Here is a 27744-nt window from a genome sequence, read left to right as displayed (position 1 = left end):
TTTCTTTTTAAAAGCGTGATTAGGAAGGTAAATGGATTTAAACACTTGTTATATATTACGCGATCTTTGCTGTCACTGATGTTATATAGAAGTCACGCCACTCCATGAAATTCAAACCCTAACTGATTATTTTTCTCTTCTATATTTTGTCTCCTGCCGTCTGTTTACTGCCATAAAGTTTACTGCCTTACCCAGCCTTGCTATCGTTAAACACTTGCTATATTACAGTATAAACATACAGCATTGTGAAGGACTCCCCCTCTTAGCTGAGCTGACAATAATAAAATGACTTTAGATAAGATATTTACTGTTCCTTAAGGTATTAATCATTTGATGAATGAATGCATTTGTTTGCGACGTCAGTTTTACGAAATCCCCCATTGCATATAACTTTCCGCGGGAAGCCTTCTAGCCTACTGCCGCGAGCTCGTGCATGCCTCCGGAAAATAAATTGTTACAAATGTATTTGTGCAGATCCCACATTTCTAAATGCAATAGTTTACAGATAATACATCAGGGAAGAAGCCTATATTTTTTCAGTTTTTTTAACTGGGCTATTTAATATAGTAATTTTGCTTTGAAAAATAAATTATTAAAAAATTAGGCCAAATTTTAAATTTATTTGTGATAGGCCTAAAGTAATAAAAAGTGTTGTATTTAGTCTTTCAAATGCGCCAAACCGCAAATCTCAATTATATGTAGACACAGAGTTTCAAGTGAGTTTATGTAACAGTGCGCGCATAATTTGCGTAATTTCAAATAGTCATAACTACACAAATAATTAATAATTGTGGAAATAAAACAATACGGGTCTCCTTATTTGATGTCTGGAATTTATGAAAAAAAAATCGACCATTTACGAGAAGGTCGTGTTTTATTGCTGTGCTATTTGACGTGGAATGACTCAAATCCATCTTACCTGAAGAACATCTGATTGAATGTTAGAAATGTTATTAGTTTTTTTTGTAGACTCTAATTTCACCAGCAATAAAAACAAAAAGTTTCAAGTAACACATCTTCTCAATAGTTTACGGTTGCCCGAAGAATTTAAAAGAAAAAAAACTTAAAGTCCTTACTGTCAGAATTAGAGAAATTCTTAGTTTGCCGTTCGGGAAAATTTGAGCTAAAAATAATGCAGCATTGAATGACAGTCTTTGTCCATAACAAATCTGACTGGCTGTGCAGTGATTGACTCGTCGGCGCGGCTGGGATCGGGTGCGCTCAGCGGCAATGTGAACCAGTATGGAGACTTCGACCAGTGTCTGGGCGTAGCGGCGCTGGTACAGGGGCGGCGTCTGGCAGGCCGCTACTGTCTCGCGGCCCTCGACTTGGACCTGGGCAATGCAAGCAGGACGAGGAATGGTGTCCTGCAGGAGGTGGACGATCTGCTGCATTCCCACCGTCCTGTCGTTAGCACCGTGCACGATGTAAGTGTTGATCACTTCATCCTTCTAACTTGTTTCCCTTGTTAACGACATGGTCACGTTCTTCATCGACGTGAAGGACTATCATTTCATATCATATCGTATAGTTCATTCAGTATCCTAAGCGACATTGCACCTTGCATAGACCCAGGCAACAGTACCTCCACTCAAGCAAAACAAATCCCCGACCTCTACTTCTATCCCAGTTACTGTATACGTACAATGTAAAGGATGTTCAAATCTCTGAACTTGTAGCTGTTAATTGGTTTTATCATCAGCCACGGGAAGAATGGATACATAAACTACTGTCACTTTGTTATCATTTAATACCCCAAATAAATAAACGGTGTCACTAATAAAACGTATTATATAGACGTTTAACTGTCTTATACTTAGCATACATAAAGAATAGCTCGTTTATAAGTTGTGAGGTCGCCCTCGGTGGCGCACACGGTATAGCGCTGGCCTTCTGTGCCCGAGGTTTCGGGTTCGATTCCGGCTCAGGTCGATGGCATTTATGTGTGCTTAAATGTGACAGGAACATGTCATTAGATTTAGTGGTATGTAAAAGAACTCCTGCGGGACAAAATTCCGTCACACCGACGACACTGATATAACCTTGGCAGTTGCGAGCGTCGTTAAATAAAACATAATTTATAAATTTTATAAGTCGTGTGTAAATTCCTTGCTAATAATGACTACATATGTCGTGTATAACAGTACAACTGTTACACAGTTACGTCATAGTTATTACTACTTCAATACGAAAGGTAATAGAATATCTGATGTCCTTTATTGCACCCGATAGTGCGCGCTAGTGTGCTGTGCTAAGTATCGATAGTACAACTAGGCCTGATCGATTACCACGCTATATTTTGGTCAAGTTGCAGAGCTACAGCAATAACTTATATTTTTAATTATTCTGTGTTCTGAGGGTGGGTGTTTTTGGTGTTGCGTGAGATTCACTCAGGGTAGCCGAGGTACGGTTGTGGTGTAGGATGATGTCAGGAATATTACCAAGCCGGCTACTTATATAAAAGGCAGTGTAAACTCCAAAACTATAAGTTTATTGTCGTATTCACTTGGTAAACCCTAGAGTATGTATTTCCGGCTGACTTATAATTCAATCGTTGGTCGCACTTCTGTATCGACTCTATGGCAGCTCCGAATAAGCTCTATCCGATACTATAAATTCAATACTCTGCCCAGTACACTATGATCGAAGCTCCTAAACGTTGACGAGTAGTCTCACCGATGACAACGTTCTATCTATCGAGTCCTCGCCGGAAGAAATACTATTAAGTTGGGCCGCCGACACCAAAAAAACTCAGTGTGTCGTGCCGTCGACACGAAAAGAAGTCGTAGTCCTGTCGACACAAAACGAAGTAGTAGTTGTCCTGTCGACACGAAGCGAAGTAGTTATTGTGCCCTGTATGTAGGGCCGCCGACACGATAAGAAGTTGTGTTTGTGCCCTGTATGTAGGGCCGCCGACACGATAAGAAGTTGTGATTGTGCCCTGTATGTAGGGCCGCCGACACGATAAGAAGTTGTGATTGTGCCCTGTATGTAGGGCCGCCGACACGATGAGATGTTGTGATGATCTCCGCTCCCCGTCACCCTTATTTATAAAAACCTATCCTACGCTAAAACTAACTATCCTATTGGCTAAAAACTACGTCACTCAACCGGCCTAAAATCTATTCTCTATTGGTCCAAAGTGACCTCATAAGCTGAACCAAGATCTCTTCTCATTGGGCGCGAAATACGTCATCTCTAAATTTAGACTTTGGATTTCCCATGACATCAAATTAGCTAGTAGATATTTCGAGAACCCCCGTTCTTTGGAAAACCCAAGCTTGACAGTATCTTTCCCACGGGTCCAGTCCAACTTTGGCTTTACGCTTGAAAGAGTGTCTATGCAAAACCCTGCCCAAGGTGGCCATAAATCTGTCCGATTCTGACAAGTGACGAGAGGATGTGAACCATCTGCGTGGGAAGCTAATTCTAACCACGTCGCCAGAACATCCCCGCGAATACATGTAACAAAAATATGGAGATATCATTTCGCTAATAAATCGATCTCTCCCTCTCCTAATTACTGCTTCAGTTCTTTGGTTTGTTCTTCTGTGGTTACAAGGCAACCATCATCATAAAATGACAATCGATGCGAACAGCTATTAGAAGGGCAGCCATATTCTTCTCTATATACAACGCTTAAACAAGGGGTTTCGTGTATGTGTTACAGTCAGAAAGCGAAATCCGTCAAAACCCGAAGTTTCTAGGAAATTTTAGTTCTAACAAAGCTCTTTCGGAAATTCTAGTTTTCACTTATGTAATTCAGTTACATCTAGAAATAACTATGTCTCCTTAGGAAATTCTAGTTTTGACTAATGTAATAATTATAATTAACTTAATTCTTAAATTAGATCTAGAAATGACTGATTGTTATTAGTAAAATCCCGTTGTAACGATTTCAGAACGTGTTTATGCATTCTTCACGATCATAAAAAGCTAGATCTAAAAGATCAGAGTGATTTATGAGCGTGCCACTTTCTATTTATGGTTTCTTGTGTTGCTTTCGCTTGTGCAAACTACGCATAAAATTATAGGCATTCGCTCGTCTGCCATCGTAGTATTGAGCTTTTATTGAACTCATATATCACAGCTGCCTTGCTTGTGCATGACTCTGCTTTTATCTCTTCTATTGTTACTATGGTTGTTGGAATTTAATCGATATTATATTCATTTTTCATGTAAGACCATCACGGGAAACATAAACAACATTCTGATATACAACGCGAATTGATTGTTCCGTCTATACTATAAAAACACGAAATTCAGTCGTAAGAATTTGGTTATCGGATATTCGGCCAAAAAAAAATAGCCTCTTTCAATTAAATTACTTAAACGAATGCAGAATGATTTTTATGTACGTATTTATGTGGCCTACAGCCTTCGTTCTTCCGAACCGACGCATGCGAGGTGTGAGGTACAAGGCTCACCTCGCACAAATCCGGTTTACACGAGACATAGTGAGTGGTTTCTATAGCTGTGAGGTGCGCAGAGCTCGCATCTCGTAGCCATAGAAACCACTATCTCTCGTGTAGTCCGGATTTGTGCGAGACGGGCCTTCCATCTCACAACTCGCATCCATCGCGTAGGTTCAGAAAAACCATAGTTTAAATGGTAGACGCAATCACACTGAAAGAGCGCATTCTCTTAACTAAGAACCAGCGATACAATAATTGGCAACATCCACAAGAAAGATACGACCCAGTTTAATTAATATACTAATACTTTCTTTCTTTCTTTCTTTCTTTCTTTCTTTCTTTCTTTCTTTCTTTCTTTCTTTCATTCATTCAGTTTAACTTCTCCCTTCTAGGTGCATTTACACGACCTACGCCACCCGGGCCTTATAGGGCCACGACCTGTCGGGAGAGGTATTAAGCTATGGATCACATACATACATACTTTTTTGACCACACAAGGACATGGAGGGCCTCCCCGGATGAGGGATCAGCTCAATGCCAGGGCCACCTTCGATACAGCACAAACATTTAAGACATTACACATCATTCACTCACACATATGAAAGGATTAAAGGAAGGATCGCCGTCCATGGCCGGACTTTCAAGAGGTACAATCCCGGCATTTGCCTGGAAATAACTGAGGAAACCATGGAAAACCTCAGAATTGCCGACCCCTGGGATCGAACCCCGGACCTCCCGAATGCGAGGCCAGCCCTCTACCACGCCTCTAGCCCGCTCGGTTAATAATACTTTATTGCCAGAAAAAAGATACATATTGCTTTTTTTTATATAAAACACTCTAGGACTCCCAGAAATAAAAACACTCTAGCACCTCCAGAATGTCTTCTTGTTTTGTCTACAGTACTCGCCTGACTGAATACGTGAGCACATCTTCTGAACGGCGTGAGGGACATAGGCCATAAGTAATATTACAGCCCTGTTTCTGGTGTCAAGTCATAATTTCGTTTCGAATTGGCCACATTACTGCCACGTCAGACACAAATAATCGTGTAGTATGGGTGGTAGTTTGTTGCGCAGCATCCCAAAGACTCTGATCTTTGAGAGAGTAATTATAGACTGGAACTAAAGACAGCCTTCGTCTCACCTGGCGCAAGGTAATCATTAACAAATTAGAGTTACTGGCTTGCAGGATAGAATCTAGATGAAAATGAAAATTAAACTTTCGCCATTAAAATGTCAAGGTGCCGTATGAATAATAAGGAAATAAATATTTCCTCGTTTATGAGTAGGCTCATCGGTGCCAAATAATTATAACCGATTATGTCCCAGCTTGCTTATCTTTAAAACTAAGTTACATCTAAGTTTTATACAGTTTATTTTGAAAATAATCATGTAGAAATAGATTCCTTGTTTAGTGATGAAGAAAATGTTATTGTAAGACGTGCAAGAATTTTTAGACATAGAATAAATTGGAGACCCACTAGCAATTTTCTAAAAAATATATTTTAGTGTTATCTACAAGCAAATAGCTAAAACTATCTTAAAAATACCTCAGCACATGGTTTCTTATTTTCCACTCTCTACATTTGAGATTTAGTTCTTCCCCCTTTTCGTATTCTGCAACAACAGACCAACACAAGGTTTGTTATGGCAAAATTTACATCATATTTTTATATTGGTAAGTAATTCCCTGTTGACTCATAATAAAATTCACCCTGAATGGAATGCAATGTGTATGTATAATAAGAGAATTATTATCACAAAGATTCTGAGTCTCTTACGTTTTATTACTTATCTTTCCAGGAGGAATATTAGTATTGCAATAGCCTATAGTGTCTCACAATGAAACCACCGGCCAATCTCTTTTTGCTTGTCTATGATTTCTTGCCTTCAATCCCCAGTCGTCGATATTCAATTGAATTTATTAATTTGTAAAGTCTCCAGAGAGTAGAATATCTTCCTCGGTTTTTTACATTATAACCAAGGTATATCCAACCTTCGTGACATAACAGTTATAGCTCTGTTCTATATTTAATGGAAATTTGAAGAAGGCTAATATAAATCATGATGATATTGATGTTCTTGCAGCCTGGACATCGTCTCGCGAGATTCACGACAATGACTTGGGGGTTCTGCATCCCAGCATCCTGTTCGTCGGAGGATCTGACGGTTTCCTTGACAGAATCCCTCGAGGCCCTGATAGGAGACGCAGATGTATCATACAGCCTCAAAGTGGACCCTGACCTGTGCTACATCCAAGGCTCGCGATCCTTCTCCACGGGAACAAAACTCACTGTGTAAGGCTATTTTATAACAACAATAAAACGTATTAACATGTAAGTACTAGGTCATCTCAAAAGTTCTTTTTTTCCCATATCTGTGCTACGATCAGTTCATACTGATGTAATTTTCGCCATTTAGACACAATCTCAAATATGTGGAGATGGCGACGAACTATGGACCTAGAAACGCCAAGACTTGCTGTCAATTCACTGCTACTCGCTAGTGACTGCTCTTCCAGTTTTATGGACTTAGCCCCTGATCACATATAACAGATTGATCAGCTTAATGGAATTTCAATATAACAACTTTTATCAATTTCACTATGCTGCCATCTAGCGACTGCAAAAGAAGTCACGTTATAACCCTTACAGAATTGCTTGGAATAATAGCTTGCAACTGTACTTTCAAGTAGCAGTCGTTATCAGAAATTAATTTTCAAGTGTGGAGACCCTGGTGGTCATTCTCTTTTTACGTTACCATTTCATAACATGGGAATGGCCAATTTGATATATTTGTGTGTGTGTGTGTGTGATTGAGTATTTAGCCTCATTCTCTAGAATAAGGGAGCTTCCTGGGCGAGATTGTCTTCAAGGCTTAGACCGTCCATCATTGAATCACTTGAAGTATTTTGATGCAGTCCCACTATTGACAACCCTTTCAACCTTCCACTTCATGCATTTCTTCAGCTGCTGATTTTGCATTCCTGGTTTAAACAACGCAGAAGCACACGAATTACATCTGTGTCGTCACACAGTTCGAATGAGGAGCTGAATATAATAGACAGTTACATGCGGCAAATAGCTATGCAATTGAATATTTATTGAAATGTGTTTCAAAAGAACTCCAACAGATGCAAACAGCATTTATAAGGAACGATTTTTGAGACCTTAGTAAAATAATACTTGAGGGGGCACTGAATTTTTTTTCAGTTATTGTAGGCAACAGGGATCTGATGACTGTACTGAAAACCATGGTTTTCAGAATATGAGCAAATGAATCTTGCCCATCACTGCTGCTGACGTCACACTGCTGTACCCGTGGCTTGCATTATCTCGTTCAGTTTATCGCATATGATGTAAGGATTTTCAAGGCAAACAAAAGTCGAGTGAGGGCAGCGTAAGAAATCACTCCACCAAATCCTTTCACGTTTTCTCTTCATCTTCACCGAATATATACGTTACACGTCAAAGAATTATTTTTGACACTGGTTATTAACCGAAAAAAAAAATACTTGGATAAATATGTGCATTTAAATTTTTAGATTTTCAGTTGATACTCGTATATGAGAGCATCACTTTTCCACACTCGAGAGCGTAAGTGACAAACATGGTAATCAAAGTGAATTTGTAATGGAATAAGGTGGTGTTCGGGTAGGTTTCCTGTCAGTGCTCCCGATCGTTCTGAAATCATACTGCTATTTCTTCTCAAATCTGAACTATTTTTATCACCAGTATAATAGAAAGCCTAATTGCGTTATAGCACTATCTTCTCCTGAAGATTAACTTTATAGTGACAAATCATAATGTCTTACAAATCCTGTCAGAGGTCGACCTGGTTGGCGAGTTGGTATAGCGCTGGCCTTCTATGCCCAAGATTGCGGGTTCGATCCCGGGCCAGGTCGATGGCATTTAAGTGTGCTTAAATGGGACAGGCTCATGTCAGTAGATTTACTTGCATGTAAAAGAGCACCTGCGGGACAAAATTCCGGCACATCCGGTGACGCTGATATAACCTCTGCAGTTGCGAGCGTCGTTAACATTTAACATTTCCTGTCAGAGGACATTTCTTCCCAATGCGATCCAGGTTCGATTATGAGCAGATCTAACAGATTTATAGCAGAAGAAATGGTAGCAGGCCATATTCCTTCAAGTTCGTCTGTTACCTTTATCACTTTCATTTCACCATTTCCTATATACCGTCCTATTAGCATGTAATAGTTCTTAAAAGAATTCTGTAGCTGAAAATCAAAGATAAATAAACAAATCGGGATCACTTATTCTGATGTAATGATTCCGTAAAGAGATATTTCATTACATAAATGAATTTTTTCTTTTACAGACTTATATTCATGTGTCTTCTTGGCCTCATTTTGGCAGGAACGTGTATCGATGGGGATAAAGAGAAACAAAGCGATGGTAAGACATGATTTTCAAATTTTATTTGTCGTACAATATAGTTAGTTGTTTCTTAATGCAGGACACTCTACAACTAAGTCATTGACCATTCTGAAATGGTCTCAGTCTATTTGATACTCTTTTAACACTTCGATTTAATATGTCGAGAAGTTTCGTTACATACGGAAAACACACTTAAGACGAAATTTCTTAGCAAATTTTGGCCCACATTGAAATTCAGCGCTGAATAACCTATGCAGTTGACAGTGTCGTTAAATAAAATATTACTACTATAGATTATTATTGGTTATCTCATGGAACCAAATGCAAGCGTGCGTCGTAGCTCAACATAAAGACCTTGTGTTGGGGGTAAGTTACTAGCTATCTGCAAGTGAAAGCATAGTGAGGGAGGGAAGCTTCTCAGTCCACTTTTTTCTTCCCCTTATGTGCAAGTACGTTTCACGAGAAAACGAATTGCCTATATTCGTACTACTTCTGAACTACTGTGTTTGTTCTATGTTGTCTCAAACGATGATCTTGAGGTAATGCAGATCACTTGATCAATTGTCCCGCTGCGTGTGATTGTCTAAATGGGACAATCTAGTATTGATCTCTGAAGTTTTCTGAACATATGTTTTTTCATATTTGCAGTTCTCGCATTTCTTTGTTTTTCATCTGCAAACCTGTCCAATGATAGTTATTGCACCGGTTAACTATGCTACAATGAAAGTTATGATTCACATTCCACCCAATATCGTAATGAATTTGGAGAGTTGCATTAAAGGGCGTAATCCGATTTCGTACTGCACCTATACCGGCTGCTGAATTATCTTTCTGACCACACGTTACCACCGTACTGGTTACATGATTGTGCACCTCTCCTGAAGCATGTGAACATGTGGTCAGTAGTTTACTAATCGCCTTTGGTCTTTTTTTAGTAGGTTATTTAACGACGCTGTTTCAACTACTAGATTATTTTAGTGTCGATGAAATTAGTGACGATGAGATAGTATTTGGCGAGATGAGGCCATAGATTCGCCGTAGATTACCTAACATTAGCATTAAGGTTTGGAAAAATCTCGATAAAAACCAACCATAATCAGCCCAAGCGGGAATCGAACCGACGTAACGCCCAAGCACAGCTCCGGATCAGTTGGTAAGCACCTCTGTCGACTGAGCTACTCCAGTGCCTCCTTTGATGTTCTCTGAGTTGTCGTGCTACGAATTATTATATTGATCTATTCAAGACTATTGGAGGGATAGCAAAAGAGAGAACAAATGAAATTTCGAAATGAGATATTTTTCGTAATTCTAAGGACCTAGGATCACTAAAATACTATAGGGATGTTAAAACGTTTTGGGAACAGGAAGAATATATTAGATTAAATTCAAGGGAACAGAGAACAGGAATGGCATGGTGGAGATTAGGTATCTGGAGGCTCAAGGATAAGAGAGGGAACGTAGAGAAAGATAAATGTCCGTTATGAGGACTAGCGGAAGACGCAGTGCATATAGCTTTAAATTGTGCGGCAACGAATGATTTGAGAAATTGTTGGATGGATAAAGATTTTTAAAAAATAAACGCTATAGTGGCATATAAAAAAAGAATGGTCTTTCAAACGCTAGCAGTCTGCATAAATTACTAAAATTTCTTTTTAGAGTTAAAATTAGATGGGAAGAGAAGGTCAAAGCTCTGACTGAAATGGGATTATAAATGTTGAGGACATCACTTCTTAACGAACAAATTTGAAACGTACACAATCCTTCGTTTAATTTATTTAAATTTATCAATATTTACAAACCTCCGTAATCAGTTCCTTCCAACCCCCACCCACCAATTTCTTTCACTCAACCTTCCTCTTGTGACGTAATACCTTCGCGGACACTTCCTGCTTGTGTCCATCAAGCCGGCCGCATCATTCAACGATATAACTTCGCAGCTTTCAACACTATGTTGATAATAGCTAAGCACAATAGTAATTCTTTTTCGTTTGAATATTTGCAATTGCATATGTTCTGGTTGATTTACACAACTTGCAACGATATTCCTTATGGAAAACTATGTTATTAACTTCAGTTATAAGAGCCAACAAATGTGCCACATACACAAATACAGGGACATCATTTTATTTTTACTTCAATTTTTATTGTACCTGAGTACTCCCACCCCTTCTACTAATGAAGTTCCAACTGTCCTCCAGACAGAATCAAGGCCGTATATAGTAAACAGCACTGAGTTAGTGAGTGTAGTACGTTCCAGAAATATGTTCGCGTTTTCCAGTGACGAAAGAGATTTCAATATTGAATCATATTTTCGTACAGGTACTGTCCATTTGCCTACGTCGCATCCCGATTTCCCCCACCTGCTTCTGCACGCCCCTCTGTAAAAGCTGGGCTGTCTTAGCTCTTTTCTGAAAACATTGATTTCTGTTAGGAATTGGACGTTTACGTAATATTATACAACTGTTTAAAATAACTTAAATAACAGGGCCTCGTTAAGTAATTAACTGTCACGTGATTTCCACCCTTTCTACGATCCTGCGGCATAACCACTTGGACGGACAGTAGATAGGATGTCTGAGTAATTTTATCTATGCAGGTCGGGCAGAAGTGAAGATTGAATTTACAGTACCGTACGTAAGGTACTCTTTTATAGAGTAGGTACAGAATTATTTCAACATGAGTTACTATTACGAAGGACGAAACTGGCAATTGGAATTAGATGCAATAGTGTATAGTGCGATAATAGGCACAAAAGAACTGAAGCCTGTATCGAAATGAACGGCTACCATTTTCAAATATGTGTTTAAATATCCATATTATGATTATTTTTCAATTTAATTTCATTCTCTATATTGTACGCTAATGTGATGTAGACAGTATAATATACACTGCATAATGAATACGTTCGCATGGATAACTCAGTTCGTGAGTAAAAACACTTATTGTTAATACAGTACTGCATTTTGATTAAAAAAACCCAATGAAATTTATCGAACTCAAAATCGCGATATTTCTTAGTTTACGTAAATGGATGAACTACTTTTCTTTCCTCCTATACCTACTAAAGTGATTTCTTTGTGTTTTACGCCAGTATCATCGAACTCCAGCCGTGGAAGGGGGTAGCGAACGGTGTTTCCGGTTCTCTAAAGGTATAGCCAGGTTAATATTAAAATTTTAGTAAAAATAAAATGATGTCGCTGTAGCTATAATAGAGGGACATCGTTTTATTTTTACTTCAATTTTTATTGTAACTGAGTTTTTTAATGTACTTCACTCCCACCCCTTCTACTAGTAAACTTCCACCCAAGGCCGCATATGCAGTCAAAGTCGCCTTTCGGCCACAGTATGCATTACTGAGTGAGTGAGTGGGTATAGAATGTTCCAGAAATTTGGTCGTATTTTCCAGTGAATAAAGTGCATTCATTATAGAATCATATTTTCGCACAGGTACTGTATCCGTTTGGTTACGTCGCTTCCTTGTTTACAACATCAGTTTCTACTGGCCCATCTATAAAGACTAGTGGCTGGGTTGTCTTAGCTGTTTTCTGAAAACATTTACTATCAGGAATTGGACGTCTAGGTAATATTATACAACTGTTTAAAATAATTTAAATAAAAGAGCCTTGTTAGGTAACTGTAACATGATTCCCCCTTTCTACGCCCCTGCGATATAACTACTTGGACGGACAGTAGACAGCAATCTGAGTAAATTTATCTGTGCGAATCGGGTAGAAGTGAAGCTATTACAATACGAAAGTAAGGTACTTTGTTTTAGAGTAGGTACGGAATTACTATTTCAAGAGGCACAGGATTATGGCTCCCATGTCGACTGATGCTTTGCATTATTTCTTTTGTGGTTACTGTAAAAAAGTAAGTTGTGTTTGTTACACATCCTATAACAATAGAAGGATTAAAGAATTACAAGCAATTTATTCAATTTCAGAAGATATGCTTAAAAACGTTTTCGATGTGAAAGAACTGAAGCCCGTATAGAAATGAACGGCCATCATTTTAAACAATTTGTTTAAATATCCAGAGTTTGATTATTTTTCAATTTAAATGCACTCGCCAAATTGTATGCTAATATGCTGTAGACAGTATATTATACATTGCATAATGAATACGACCGCCTGGATAGCTCAGTTAGTGAGTAAAAGCACTTATTGTTAATACTGTACTGTATTTTGAGTAAATAAAAACCTAACGAAAATTATCAAACTGAAAATCATAATAGTTCCTAGTTTACGTAAATGGATGCACTACTTTTCTTTCCTCCTATATCTAGTAAAGTTATTTGTATGTATTTTACGCCAGTATCATCAAACTCCGATCGTGGAAGTGGGTAACATAGTGTTTGCGGTTCTCAACCGTTAATCCAAAGGTGTACCTAGATTAATATTAGATTTGTTAGTAAAAACAAAATGATGACCCCGTACCATTTGTCATACAATACATTAATGGAAGCTAATCTTCTTCATTGCTTTATTGTTATATTTTTAACAACTTATCAAGTAAAATAATTATTCTATTTATATGTAACTATTTTAATTTTTGACATTGTTTGTATTCTTATCCAGTAATGTGTTCATATATTGCTACATTTATACCAAAATGATCTGAAGTTGGCAAAACTTTTGCCGAAAACGTTCATCTACAGTATGTAACATTGTTATACACATTATGCTAATTTGGTGAATACATTTCACTTAGCAGTTGATAAGCTTTTTAGATGGCAAACACTCGATAAACTCTTATTTTCTAATCTTATCGGTACATATATAACATGCCTGTAAAATTTGAATGTTGTCTGTTCGCAGTGAAGTCTGTGGCGCTGGTGAAGGCGTTCTCGCTGAGGAAGAACTGGCGGACGCTGCTGAACACAAACCCGGACCAGCACGACATTCCTTGCGTTCACGGGATCCGTGCTCTGAATGCCTTCGCCCTACTCGTGTTTCATAAATCCGTTATTTTGTACTTCAGTCCCTTCGCCAACAGAACCTACATGGCAGAGGTAGGACACCTGAATTCCGGAGAAATCCATCACACTTTAACCAATTGGTCTTATCGCGACATCAGAATTTATTCTACACAATTGATAAAATAAAATAATACATAGTATGCGTATCATATGTACAGAGTAACGTTACAAGAGATGGAGATCTGTTGTTGTAAAGAATATATTTGAAGTTTTGACGGAAGTACACGTTGTCAACATTTCTGACACCGAATCGTAATCAGTCGCGCGTGCATACAAGCATATTGTAAACACAGAGCTCTACGTACGACGCAGCGTAGCCTATAATCAATACTTTTTTCAGCCCTATTCGTAACAATATCTACGAATTGATATCCTATTTTTATGTATATTGAATATAATAACTTTTATTAAAATTAATGAGTCATTATTTAAAATAATAGTTATTTTGTATGAAGCAGAATATTCTGACAATTTTAAGATAAACAGATTGGTTATCACTTCTATTTAAAGTCTTATATTTATCCCATGGCCTCCATAAAGCACTCACGTTACATTAAGTACGGCACCACTGTTTTGTGCGTTTACAATCCTTATTATTGCTGACGCCAGCGTTTCTAGCGCGTGTCCTTGAGTACAATGTACAGTCTGCGAGAATCTGTTGATAGTGTAGCTGAGAATGGTACCACCTCCTATACACATCACACCATCTGCCAACCACAGTTTGTTGTCAGTCTTACTGTCCAGACTGCGGTAAAAGTAAGATACTCGCACTTAACTTTCCCTATGCTAGCGTTCCTATGGCGTGTCCTTGAGTACAGTGTCCAGTCAGTAAGTTTCTGTTGCCACTGCAGCTGAGAACGGTACCTCCTCCTAAATATACGTCACATCAACAATCTGCCGATCACAATTGTCAGCTTTATCGCCCATAGACTACTACAAAGGTAAGACACTCGCACTTAAGGTTTCCATTACTTATTTCACATGTCAAAAACGGTGGCGCGGCATATACAGATGTGCCCATCCCATTCATGAACTGACAAAGAGAAAAGGTTAACGTACTGCACTCTACCTAAGCTCCCTAATGTTTTAACTGTTCGTGGTCCGAGAATAGCTGCTGTTCTTGATTAAATAGTTACAAATTTAACTATTTGGGACTTTAAAGTCACAAAATGAAATTTATATGATTGTGATCTGCCCATATTGTAAGCTTTGGATACAGGAGCAAGGCGTTAACTCCTAGCATTGTCGTGATTAGTGCTTTAGTATATTTTGCGCAGAAGGAATCACACGAAGTAGGTCTCCTGAAGGATATGTTTGACTGCAGCAGTCACTAGTGAATTGGAGAGAGACGGCGAAATGATGACAGCGGAATTGATTGTACCTCTAGGAAACTTTATACAGTTTCCATTTAGACTCGCCGGAAATTTATCTCAGATCTCCAGCTTTTAAAAATTACGTTTGAGACGTTTCACAAACAGATGTTATTTCAAAGAATAAACTCTCAAAACTGTGTGACAGGTTAGTATGAAGATGTTAGCATATACTGTAGTTCACTCTTCACCCGTGTAACAATAACTTTGTTTCAGACGTTCTCGCATATCTGGTCTATGATTGGAAGGACTTCGGTTATCTACACAGACTCATTCATATTGTTGAGCGGACTTCTGACATCAATCAGTTTCCTGAGGGAACTTGACAGGAGCAAGAGGCTTCCACTATGGGACAAATTCCTAGCCCGCTACTTGAGGTATGAATCGTTACGGAAACTGGTCTCGTAGTGAAAACGGAAATAAGACAGGTCTTGGACTTATATTATTTTGATAGCCTTTTGTAAGGAAACTTGATTAGAGAGGGAAGTTAAAAATATACATGGACTTAATGTGTATGACATGACTATTATTTTTACAGTAATTGTATTTTGTTCTGATCTTTCTTTACTATGAACGAAGATATAATAGAATAAATTATAATAATCTTTATCTCAGGTAAGTATATAAATAGTTATTACAGGCCTATTTGGTAAGGTTACCAGTCGTTCCCGTTTCCCGGGGACGGTTCCCGAATTTTGCTTTTATCCCCAGACAAAATTCTTCCCCAGAATGTTCCCGGATTATATTATGTATCCTCAGATTCCCCAGATTTTCAATGTTACTTGTAATATGGTTTATGACCCTTAGGCATGCTGTGGATGAATTTTCGTAATGCAACTTTGTTTCTTCTTCATGATGCCATAATCAAAACTGAAAGTGGGGACGTAACTGCAATTGAGTCTTCTATATCGTTATGAGGATTAACAGAAAGATTGAACTACAAGAAAGAAAATCAATTTATTTCATCATAAATTAAGCAACTTTTAGCAGGATCCGGAATTTTTGTCACCGATTTTTTATCACCCGGTGATTTCGTCACATATATTTCGCCACTGCAATATTTTGTCACCAAATCACTTTTGTCACTACCATATTTTGTCACCAATTTAATTTCCTCATCACTATTCGCCACCACAATTTTCCGCCCTTCGTGTTGCTTCCCTTGATGATTCCTATATAAAATGATACATACTTGCAATTGCTACATTTGTACGAAGGAAAATGTGCCCAGTAAATAAATACTTGCGAAGCGTGGCATAGACGTCTCAATACTTCAATGGACAAAGCACAGCCCTCCTTTTACCATGTCCTTCAGGTGCTACAGGAGAAGACTGCAAGGATACATCAGGACATTGAGAAATTAGAAGCAAGTCAGTCTCCACCGAGAAAAAAAAAAAGAAATACACGACCTTAGATAACAGAATTGCACTAATTTTCGATATGTATGGAGCCTATAGAACAGAAGATAACGTCCTTGGCTACTTATGTGCCATAGGTCACAACTTCAGTGGAAATTTTGTTTGAAACTCCATAAAAACAGGATGAGTGTATGCAACTTCAAAGTACATATTAATAAAGGATATTAAAATAATTATACAGTAATGGTTTAGCACTCATAATAAAAACAACGTAAATGTAATTTGCTATATTATTTTGGTGACGAAATTCCCTCAGTATCAAGATCTCCTGAGTGACAAGAAACATGACAAAATGTAGCCTATTTGATGACCAAAAAACTAATGACAAAAAGTAGGTGACAAACTATAACTGTGACGAAATTTCCGGTTACGAAATGCCCTAGATCCACCTTCGGCTACGTTAGAAGAAGATGGTACTTATTCTAAAACAGAATATCTCAGTGTCTCTTGTGAGTTTTATGAAAATGCTGTTGAATATCTCAGTGTCTCTTGTGAGTTTATTTTTATTTTTATTTTAAATCCACCACCAACAGAAGCAGGCTTCCAATTACAGGTGGCTTACACAGATGTATACACAAAATACATAATAAGAGAGAAAAAATACAATAAAACGAACAACACAAACAAAAGAAAGAAAATACATAATGGTAGTAGATGCTAGAATATTATAATATTACAGTTAATATATAGTGCCAAATGTCAATATAATAATGCAAAATTATTTAAAAACTTGAGTAAAAACATTATAATACACTTCTTCATAATTTAAATATCTAAGGAAATACAATGCTTCTTAATATTGTATGAAATTTGTCAATTGTTAAACTGAAATCCAATTGAGAATCACAGTTTAAAGACAGAGAGTTGTAAGTATTACACATAACAACACTGGAGAGTTCTTGAAGAAAACAGTTCTAGGAATAGGAATAATAAAAGGTTGCCTATGACGTAATTCTGTTCTTTTTACATTGAACTGAAGGAATTTAAGAAAATCACAGTTATTCAATATACCATTAACAGTCTTATAGAGTAAAATTTGGCTATTTATTAATCGTCGAGATTTTAAAGTTTTATAATTAAATTAAAAAAGTAACTGATTATATGAAATTTGCTTGTCATAAGACGATACGTGATATTTTTAAAAATATAAATAACGTAAAAATCTTTTCTGTATCCTTTCTATTTGCATCTGATGGGACTGGAACTGAGTTGACCATATTACAGACGCATACTCTAGCTTACTTTTAACCATAGTTTTATAGAGAGTATCAATAATATTTATATTTTTTAATTCTTTTGTATTTCTGATTATAAATCCTAATTTTCTATATGCATCAATTACCGCTTGATTTAAGTGCATTTTAAAACATAAGTTGTGTGTAAAATAAATATCCAAATCCTTAAATGATTCTACTCTAGGTAACTTCACACCATTAATTTCATACGAATTTTGAGGAACTGTCTTATTTTTAGATATGTCATAAAGCAACATTTATTAAGATTTAACAGAAGAAAATTATCGATACTCCATCTATATAGTCTGTCCAAATCATGCTGTAGATCAAAAACGTCTTGTTGTTTGTCAATGACTTTATACAATTTAACATCATCAGCATATAGTAAACATTTAGTGTGCAAAATCTGTTTAGGTAAGTCATTGACCAAGAATAGATCCCTGGGGTACACCTGAAGTTACTGTGAATGGTTTTGATTTTACTTGATTGAATGAAACATACTGCTGCCTGTTTGTAAGATATGACGGTATTAACTGTAAATATGAATAAGATAATCCAAAACTTGAAAGTATATTAATTAAAATTTTATGGTCAATTTTATCAAACGCTTTGGAAAAATCAAGGTATATCACGTCTAAATTTCTGCGATTATGTAATGTATTAAATGCCTTTTGTGTAAAATTAATTAGATTTGTTGTGGTAGACCTATCGGTGTAAAATCCATGTTGAAAATGCTGTTGAATATCTCAGTGTCTCTTGTGAGTTTTATGAAAACGCTGTTGAATATCTCAGTGTCTCTTGCGATTATGTAATGTATTAAATGCCTTTTGTGTAAAATTAATTAGATTTGTTGTGGTAGACCTATCGGTGTAAAATCCATGTTGAAAATGCTGTTGAATATCTCAGTGTCTCTTGTGAGTTTTATGAAAATGCTGTTAAATATCTCAGTGTCTCTTGTGAGTTTTATGAAAACGCTGTTGAATATCTCAGTGTCTCTTGTGAGTTTTATGAAAATGCTGTTTAATATCCTAGTCTCTGGGTTATTCATTCACAGGATAACATATCTGTGGTATGTATAGCTATAGCTGAGGTATGTTATTCATTCACAGGATAACATATCTGTGGAATGTATAGCTATAGCTGAGGTATGTTATTCATTCACAGGATAACATATCTGTGGTATGTATAGCTATAGCTGAGGTATGTTATTCATTCACAGGATAACATATCTGTGGAATGTATAGCTATAGCTGAGGTATGTTATTCATTCACAGGACAACATATCTGTGGTATGTATAGCTATAGCTGAGGTATGTTATTCATTCACAGGATAACATATCTGTGGAATGTATAGCTATAGCTGAGGTATGTTATTCATTCACAGGACAACATATCTGTGGTATGTATAGCTATAGCTGAGGTATGTTATTCATTCACAGGATAACATATCTGTGGAATGTATAGCTATAGCTGAGGTATGTTATTCATTCACAGGATAACATATCTGTGGAATGTATAGCTATAGCTGAGGTATGTTATTCATTCACAGGATAACATATCTGTGGTATGTATAGCTATAGCTGAGGTATGTTATTCATTCACAGGATAACATATCTGTGGAATGTATAGCTATAGCTGAGGTATGTTATTCATTCACAGGACAACATATCTGTGGTATGTATAGCTATAGCTGAGGTATGTTATTCATTCACAGGATAACATATCTGTGGAATGTATAGCTATAGCTGAGGTATGTTATTCATTCACAGGATAACGTATCTGTGGAATGTATAGCTATAGCTGAGGTATGTTATTCGTTCACAGGATAACATATCTGTGGAATGTATAGCTATAGCTGAGGTATGTTATTCCTTCACAGGATAACATATCTGTGGAATGTATAGCTATAGCTGAGGTATATTATTCATTCACAGGATAACATATCTGTGGAATGTATAGCTATAGCTGAGGTATGTTATTCATTCACAGGATAACATATCTGTGGAATGTATAGCTATAGCTGAGGTATGCTATTCATTCACAGGATAACATATCTGTGGAATGTATAGCTATAGCTGAGGTATGTTATTCATTCACAGGATAACATATCTGTGGTATGTATAGCTATAGCTGAGGTATGCTTCAGAAAGAGAAACATTTGAAAACTGACCATCATTTTTTCTTAAAATGTAGATGGACTTGACCTGGATGAAGATATTTTATTTGATATTATTATTATTATTAGCATTATTATTATTATTATTATTATTATTATTATTATTATAATTATTATTTTACAGAATCTTGCTTAATCAATGGAATGGTGAACAGGACGATTTTGTTGAATTCTGAACGTTAGATACGTAAATATAAGACAAATAAGACTATACCCCTACTTAATGTAATAGTTATATTGATTGCTATATTATAATGAGTACACTGAAAAAGTATGTGTCATCTGATGCCACCAACTTTCATATTTACTTAGTCCTGTATTTAGATTCGCTGACCTTGTTTCAGGATAACCCCAAACAATCTGGCCATCGTTTTGTTCAGCACGTACATTCTGAATCACATGGGGTCGGGTCCTTTGTGGAACCAGGTGATAAAACACCACGGGGATCTCTGTCAGAACAACATGTGGAAGAATTTTCTCTACATACACAACTACTTTGGTGTGGAGGACATGGTGTGTTGGTATTCATACATTTTTTATAGAATAGGCTATTGAGAACAGGCAGATCGATGTGGAGATGGTAACGGTATAATAAAATTACAGATAAACCATATGGAAGTCTTTGGACGAAACGAATCTCAAAGTCGTTTTATTTACCATAAATCCCACAGGAGCTCAGGGACGAAGTTGAAGTGCTGTATGATGAACACATAGAGATAAACTGAGAGCATAAATTATTTTGCATTTCAATCTCTATGTGAACATCGATACGAGAAATAATTTGCAGAAATGAATTGCTTAATATCGTATTCATGCTAAAGGAGGATATTTTGAGCTGATATTATAAGACACTTGGAAAGAAAATGTATAGCTATAAGTTTCATATACTGATTTTTGTAAAAGTAAAATATTATTAGAAGTGAATATAGCATGCTAGGGATGTATAAGAAATAGCGCGTGAACGACCTTCGAATCATTCGCGTGCTATCTGGCTGCAGTATTGCTGTACAGATAGCAGCGACGAAAAGACAGAGGTGAACAAAATGATCATTATAAAGTGGAGATGAAATAACTCTTAGCACATGTGTTGACATATTTCTTTTATAAATGTAATAAAATTATTTCACGACAGCAGTTGTTATATAATGTATGATTTTGAATAACTAACGAAACGTTACTTGTACTATACATTACAATACGGAATAACTTAACAATAACTGCGTCCATGTATATAACTTTCGAAACTTCTCGAGAATTGCATCGTTGTCATTATTATAACAAAACCTTTCAAGAGTAATGTAACGGAGAAAAATTCTCTCCGGCGTCGGGATTTGAACCCGGGTTTTCAGCTCTACGTGCTGATGCTTTATCCACTAAGCCACACCGGATACCACCCCGGCGTCGGACAGAATTGTCTCAGATTAAGCTCCAAATCTTGGGTTCCCTCTAGTGGCCGACCTCTGCACTACGTCATAGATGTCTATGAACGTAGGACCGAAGTCCACACATGTCTTAGGTGCACTCGTTATGAGTGACTAGTTGGCCGGGATCCGACGGAATAAGCGCCGTCTTAAATCACGAAGTGATTTACGCATATAATATATATTATTTGTGGACTTCGGTCCTACGTTCATAGACATCTATGACGTAGTGCAGAGGGCGGCCACTAGAGGGAACCCAAGAGTTGGAGCATAATCTGAGACAATTCTGTCCGACGCCGGGGTGGTATCCGGTGTGGCTTAGTGGATAAAGCATCAGCACGTAGAGCTGAAAATCCGGGTTCAAATCCTGGCTCCGGAGAGAATTTTTTCCGTTCCATTACTCTTACATCGTATGATGACGCAGAATATCTGCATGGAAGTGTCATATATACTTCGGTACATTAAAATAATATATATGATGTGCGTAAATCACTTCGTGATTTAAGACGGCGCTTATTCCGTCGGATCCCGGCCAACTAGTCACTCATAACGAGTGCACCTCAGACATGTGTGGACTTCGGTCCTACGTTCATTGACATCTATTATATAGTGCAGAGGGCGGCCACTAGAGGGAACCCAAGAGTTGGAGCTTAATCTGAGACAATTCTGTCCGACGCCGGGGTGGTATCCGGTGTGGCTTAGTGGATAAAGCATCAGAACGTAGAGCTGAAAACCCGGGTTCAAATCCTGGCTCCGGAGAGAATTTTTCTCCGTTCCATTACTCTTACTTCGTATGATGACGCAGAATATCTGCATGGAAGTATCATATGTACTTCGGTACGTTAAAATAATATATAAAACCTTTCAAGATGATATTTTATCAGAAGCTCTTCTTCGATTTCCCTCCTCACATCAACTATACTCGTATTAGGTCTCGTAAAATCTTATGTAAAGAAGCAAATCCAAGCATAGGGTGCTTAACATGATCGAATAGCTTAGCCCTTAATGTTGGCTTTGTTAGGTTCATGAAAATCTACCTGATGTTGGCTTTGTTAGGTTCATGAAAATCTACCTAATTTTGGCTTTTTTAGGTTCATGAAAATCTACCTGATGTTGGTTTTGTTAGGTTCATGAAAATCTACCTAATGTTGGCTTTGTTAGGTTTATGAAAATCTACCTAATGTTGGCTTTGTTAGGTTCATGAAAATTTACCTAATGTTGGCTTTGTTAGGTTCATGAAAATCTACCTAATGTTGGCTTTGTTAGGCTCATGAAAATCTACCTAATGTTGGCTTTGTTAGGTTCATGAAAATCTACTTAATGTTGGCGTTGTTAGGCTCATGAAAATCTGCCTAATATTGGCTTTGTTAGGTTCATGAAAATCTACCTAATGTTGGCTTTGTTAGGTTCATGAAAATCTACCTAATATTGGCGTTGTTAGGTTCATGAAAATCTACCTAATGTTGGCTTTGTTATGTTCATGAAAATCTACCTAATGCTGGCGTTGTTAGGTTCATGAAAATCTACCTAATGTTGGCTTTGTTAGGTTCATGAAAATCTACCTAATGTTGGCGTTGTTAGGTTCATGAAAATCTGCCTAATGTTGGCTTTGTTAGGTTCATGAAAACCTACCGGTACTTACAGTATGTGTTGTTGAAAATAGTAATAAGCAAATTTGCGCTGCTAATTTACGAATCTTCGAACAAAGTTTATAGTTTAAGGAATTGTAAAAGCTAAGGAATTTCTTCTCATTATACCTACATTTCAATGTGAAAGATCAATTAATTCTAGCTCCAGCTTCCTAGAATGAGGAAAACAAAAGAGCTCTAATTCTGAGTTGAATCATTACACTCATCGTCTCTGAAAATTGCTTTTCTTAATAATGCAATGTTTTTCACTTATTAAGGACAGTATTTCTTCTATTTGTTCTATACATAGCTGCTCTCCTTAACCTATGCATGGACATCCTTTGCACTGCTCCCTCTTTCGTTGCGTTCTAGTAGAAGAAGAGAAGTATCCAGCTCGCAGAGCAATCTGCCCGTCACACGCGTTAGCCCGTACGGGCTTGAATATGCACCACTGTGGTAAGATAAGACCTACATCATAGGAACGTTTACAAAATTAATTATATACATATATTAAAACAATGCAATTTATAAATGAAGTCGAATATCTCGTTTTTTTTGGGGGGGGATAATAAATGACTCATTCATAAAAAGAAAGTTCATCTTCCAATTTCGGTTTGTAAAAATTTAATTAATTTATATATGATATCTTTTAAATAACAGTTAAAGAAACACAGAAATGTTATTCGTAATGTGATATAGAAGTTGAAATGTGTAATGTGTAGAGCGTATGAAGGGAAACTGTGAAATAATTTTTATGTTTCGAGACTTAAAAAGGAGTTTAGATGAAAGAGAGAACATTGTATTCCTTCCATTGTTGTAGTGCCTAACACACACGCACCAGTTGGCGATGGACATGCAGCTTTTCGTCGTGTCCCCCGTGTTCATCTACCTGTTGTGGAGGTCTCGCCGGTTGGGAATGATCGTAATAGCTGCCGCTGCTGCCGCATCCACTTTGCTGCGCTATTACGTCATTTACAGCAAGCGATTGACGGTTATCGTATACAATGGCGTGTCGTACGTATACCAAGCAGCTGTTTTTTGGTTATTTAACGACGCTGAATCAACTACTATGTTATTTAGCGTCGATAGCGAGATGATATTTGCGACACAATGCCAAAGATTAGCCATAGATTACCTGACATTCGTCTTACGGTTGGAGAAATCCTCGGAAAAACTCAACCATGTAATCAGTCCAAGCAGGAATCGAACCCGCGACCGAGTGAAACTCCGGATCAGCAGACAAACGAACTACCGCCTGAGCTACGTCGGAGGCTCATCAAGCAGCTGTTAAGAAAAGAAACGTATAACATGTATTCAGGAAGAGAGGGATGGTAATAGAGTGAGATAACCCAACGTCGAGCTCAAGGATTTATAATTAAGTTAATAATCTTGTAACTGTAATGTTTTCGTTACAGTATTGCATTAAAAAACTTCTACTCAAGTCTTCCCAGAAAACGGATTAAGCTACAGCAAATCAGATATAATTTGTAACTGAAGTACTTTACGGTAGCGACAAGAAAGGCAGAAAAACTACGAGAAAATGAAAGAAGGCTAGACGTAAATTAATAAGAAAAATAGGAACGCACTAGTAAGTACACTGCAAAGATGTCAGTAACAAAATAATGAAAACTGGGGATGTTTAAACTTTATAAAAGTGTATTTCCTGTTGCTATAAATGACAAATGAAGTTGTCCTGAATTAGGAACAGGATTTCATTTAGACTCTGTGAAGTCTGCCGTTGTAGAGTAACGGTTAGCATGCCTATCCGTGAAACGAGCGGGCTCGGATTCAAATCCTGGAGGGCAAAAGTTACTTCTTTGAGTTTTTTGAGAAGTTTTCTCTCAACCCATTAAGAGCAAATGCTGGGTAACTTTCAACTCTGGATCCTGGACTCATTTTGCTGGCATTATCGTATTCATTTAACTCAGACGCTAGATAACCATCGCATAGTGTTGCCAACTTTTTAAAAGGAAATACGGGAGACAAAGTAATTGACAAAATATCACATAGAAAATTGACAAATTGTTCAGTTCAGTTAGTAAAAATAACCTTACATTTTGGTAATTATCATCAAAGAATCAAGCATCTAGTTACTTTGCGTTCTGAAGAAACTGTTAGAAACTGAACTGGTATTTCAACAACTAACTTTGACTTGCAAAATGTTGAAAAGTGTTTCTAGCTTGAGGAAGCACAGCTAAGAAAACTTGTAATAAAACATAGAAACCAAAATCTTGAAGTGTTGCTTGATATCCTCGGGCTGAATTCACGCGTTTTTCCATCATATTTCTTGTAGTCATACATAATCTGTTTGAAAAAAATCGGTAATCTCTCTTTTATAATTCTGACACGACTTAAATGAATCTTTTCATGCACACCATCGGGCAGGGACAATTAATGATAGACTTCTGGTTACAAGCTTGTGAAATTTAACAATAGGAGTTTTGTCAGGATCTGTCTGTGCTTATCTATTTAACAAATATTATTAGTTTACAATATTTGTTACATTCATTTAGTTTTTAACGTTTTCGGCTTAATTAAGCCATCTACAGAAAAGTTTATGCCTATATACATGAAAGTAGTACATGTATATGTGATCCAAATAAATAAACCAATTAAAATAAATCTCTGTAGAAGTAGGTGAAAATACAATGAATTAAAACACTACTGTATTAAAACAGGGATATGTGAGCCGTGATCAAAGTTATAAAATTTATTAAGTACTAAAATTAAATTAAAACATGTGCGATGCAGTTGCAATTGAAACAGGTTGGTTCATCTGTAGTGATGTCCAGATCTGACTAAAATATGGTGAATCAATATCATAAGTACTGTGGAGACATCCCTGTAGACACTGAAGGTAGCAAAACAACTGTTTCTAAATGTGACAAATATTGTAAACTATTAATATTTGCTAAATAGATAAGCACAGACGGATCCTGACAAAACTCCTATTGTTATTGTATCAACTTATCGGTCCTCATCATGCCTTTCAAATTTGTGAAATTTAGCTTATAATTTTTTTAAGATTTCGGAAAAGACAGAATTAATGGGTACGAAAATTGTTAAACATAATATTCTTCAAACTTTGTGATTAAAGTGAGGATTTGCCATGAAGACCTTGTAGTGAAAAGACATGTATAGTTAAAATCTTCATTAAATATCTCGCATTATCTTCCGAGGATCGAAACGTACGGTTTCATTGCTTACCTGAACATTAGTTGTCCTTAACATAGAGATGGTCAGATAATGGTGTACTGCAGGGAGTTGATACGTGATGTAGTAGTGACGTACAGAGGGAAAACGGTATTTTGTTTTAACTGCAGGTACAGAGGAATGCTGCTATTGGTTACAGATAAGCTCCTAACAACCTCTAAGAAAACATTCACTAATTGGAATAGTTTGATTTATTTATGTATTTAAATAATGATGTATTTTTATACTATACAGTATTAAAATATATATCTAATTCGAATGCCTGGGGAGAAATTGAGTCTTCATCCTTTCTCACAGAGAATTCGAAAGTAATGTTTTCAGGTAGAACATTAGCAACATCTTCCGCGATTGTGCTTCCTCGCTCAAGGACACGACTCCACAGCCTGGCCACAGATCATCTCGTTGCCTCGTTATACAGTAGAACCCCGATTATCCGTCACCCTATTAACCGATGGGCGGATAATCCGACTGTCTTTCCTTCGCTCTTTTTTTCTTTTTGCTACAGAAACACATGAAGTGCTACTGTACGTTATATTAGTACGTATGTTTTTAGTGTTTTATTACAAGCCTTTACTTACTTACTTACAAATGGCTTTTAAGGAACCCGAAGGTTCATTGCCGCCCTCACATAAGCCCGCCATCGGTCCCTATCCTGTGCAAGATTAATCCAGTCTCTATCATCATACCCCACCTCCCTCAAATCCATTTTAATATTATCCTCCCATCTACGTCTCGGCCTCCCTAAAGGTCTTTTTCCCTCCGGTCTCCCAACTAACACTCTATATGCATTTCTGGATTCGCCCATACGTGCTACATGCCCTGCCCATCTCAAACGTCTGGATTTAATGTTCCTAATTATGTCAGGTGAAGAATACAATGCGTGCAGTTCTGTGTTGTGTAACTTTCTCCATTCTCCTGTAACTTCATCCCGCTTAGCCCCAAATATTTTCCTTAGCACCTTATTCTCAAACACCCTTAACCTATGTTCCTCTCTCTAAGTGAGAGTCCAAGTTTCACAACCATACAGAAGAACCGGTAATATAACTGTTTTATAAATTCTAACTTTCAGATTTTTGGACAGCAGACTGCATGATAAGAGCTTCTCAACCGAATAATAACACGCATTTGCCATATTTTTTCTGCGTTTCATTTCCTCCCGAGTGTCATTTATATTTGTTACTGTTGCTCCAAGATATTTGAATTTTTCCACCTCTTCGAAGGATAAATCTCCAATTTTTATATTTCCATTTCGTACAATATTCTGGTCACAAGACATAATCATATACTTTGTCTTTTCGGGATTTACTTCCAAACCGATCGCTCTACTTGCTTCAAGCAAAATTTCCGTGTTTTCCCTAATCGTTTGTGTATTTTCTCCTAACATATTCACGTCATCTGCATAGACAAGAAGCTGATGTAACCCGTTCAATTCCAAACCCTGCCTGTTATCCTGAACTTTCCTAATGGCATATTCTAGAGCGAAGTTAAAA

General features: G+C 37.1%; 1 protein-coding gene across 1 annotated transcript in view; it reads left to right on the top strand.

The window, feature by feature from the left end:
• The window catches only part of LOC138709337 (uncharacterized), a 439964-nt gene that overhangs the window by 101815 nt on the left and 310405 nt on the right, over window positions 1–27744 (top strand). Inside the window, exons 3-9 of the mRNA XM_069840036.1 lie at window positions 1186–1427; window positions 6504–6712; window positions 8757–8833; window positions 13633–13826; window positions 15380–15540; window positions 20337–20505; window positions 23862–24055. Of these exons, the coding sequence (XP_069696137.1) occupies window positions 1186–1427; window positions 6504–6712; window positions 8757–8833; window positions 13633–13826; window positions 15380–15540; window positions 20337–20505; window positions 23862–24055 (1246 nt within the window). The remainder of the gene's footprint in view (window positions 1–1185; window positions 1428–6503; window positions 6713–8756; window positions 8834–13632; window positions 13827–15379; window positions 15541–20336; window positions 20506–23861; window positions 24056–27744) is intronic.

Source organism: Periplaneta americana, chromosome 11 (assembly GCF_040183065.1).
Source record: "Periplaneta americana isolate PAMFEO1 chromosome 11, P.americana_PAMFEO1_priV1, whole genome shotgun sequence".
Lineage (NCBI taxonomy): Eukaryota > Metazoa > Arthropoda > Insecta > Blattodea > Blattidae > Periplaneta > Periplaneta americana.
This window is presented reverse-complemented; position numbering and strand designations above follow the sequence as displayed.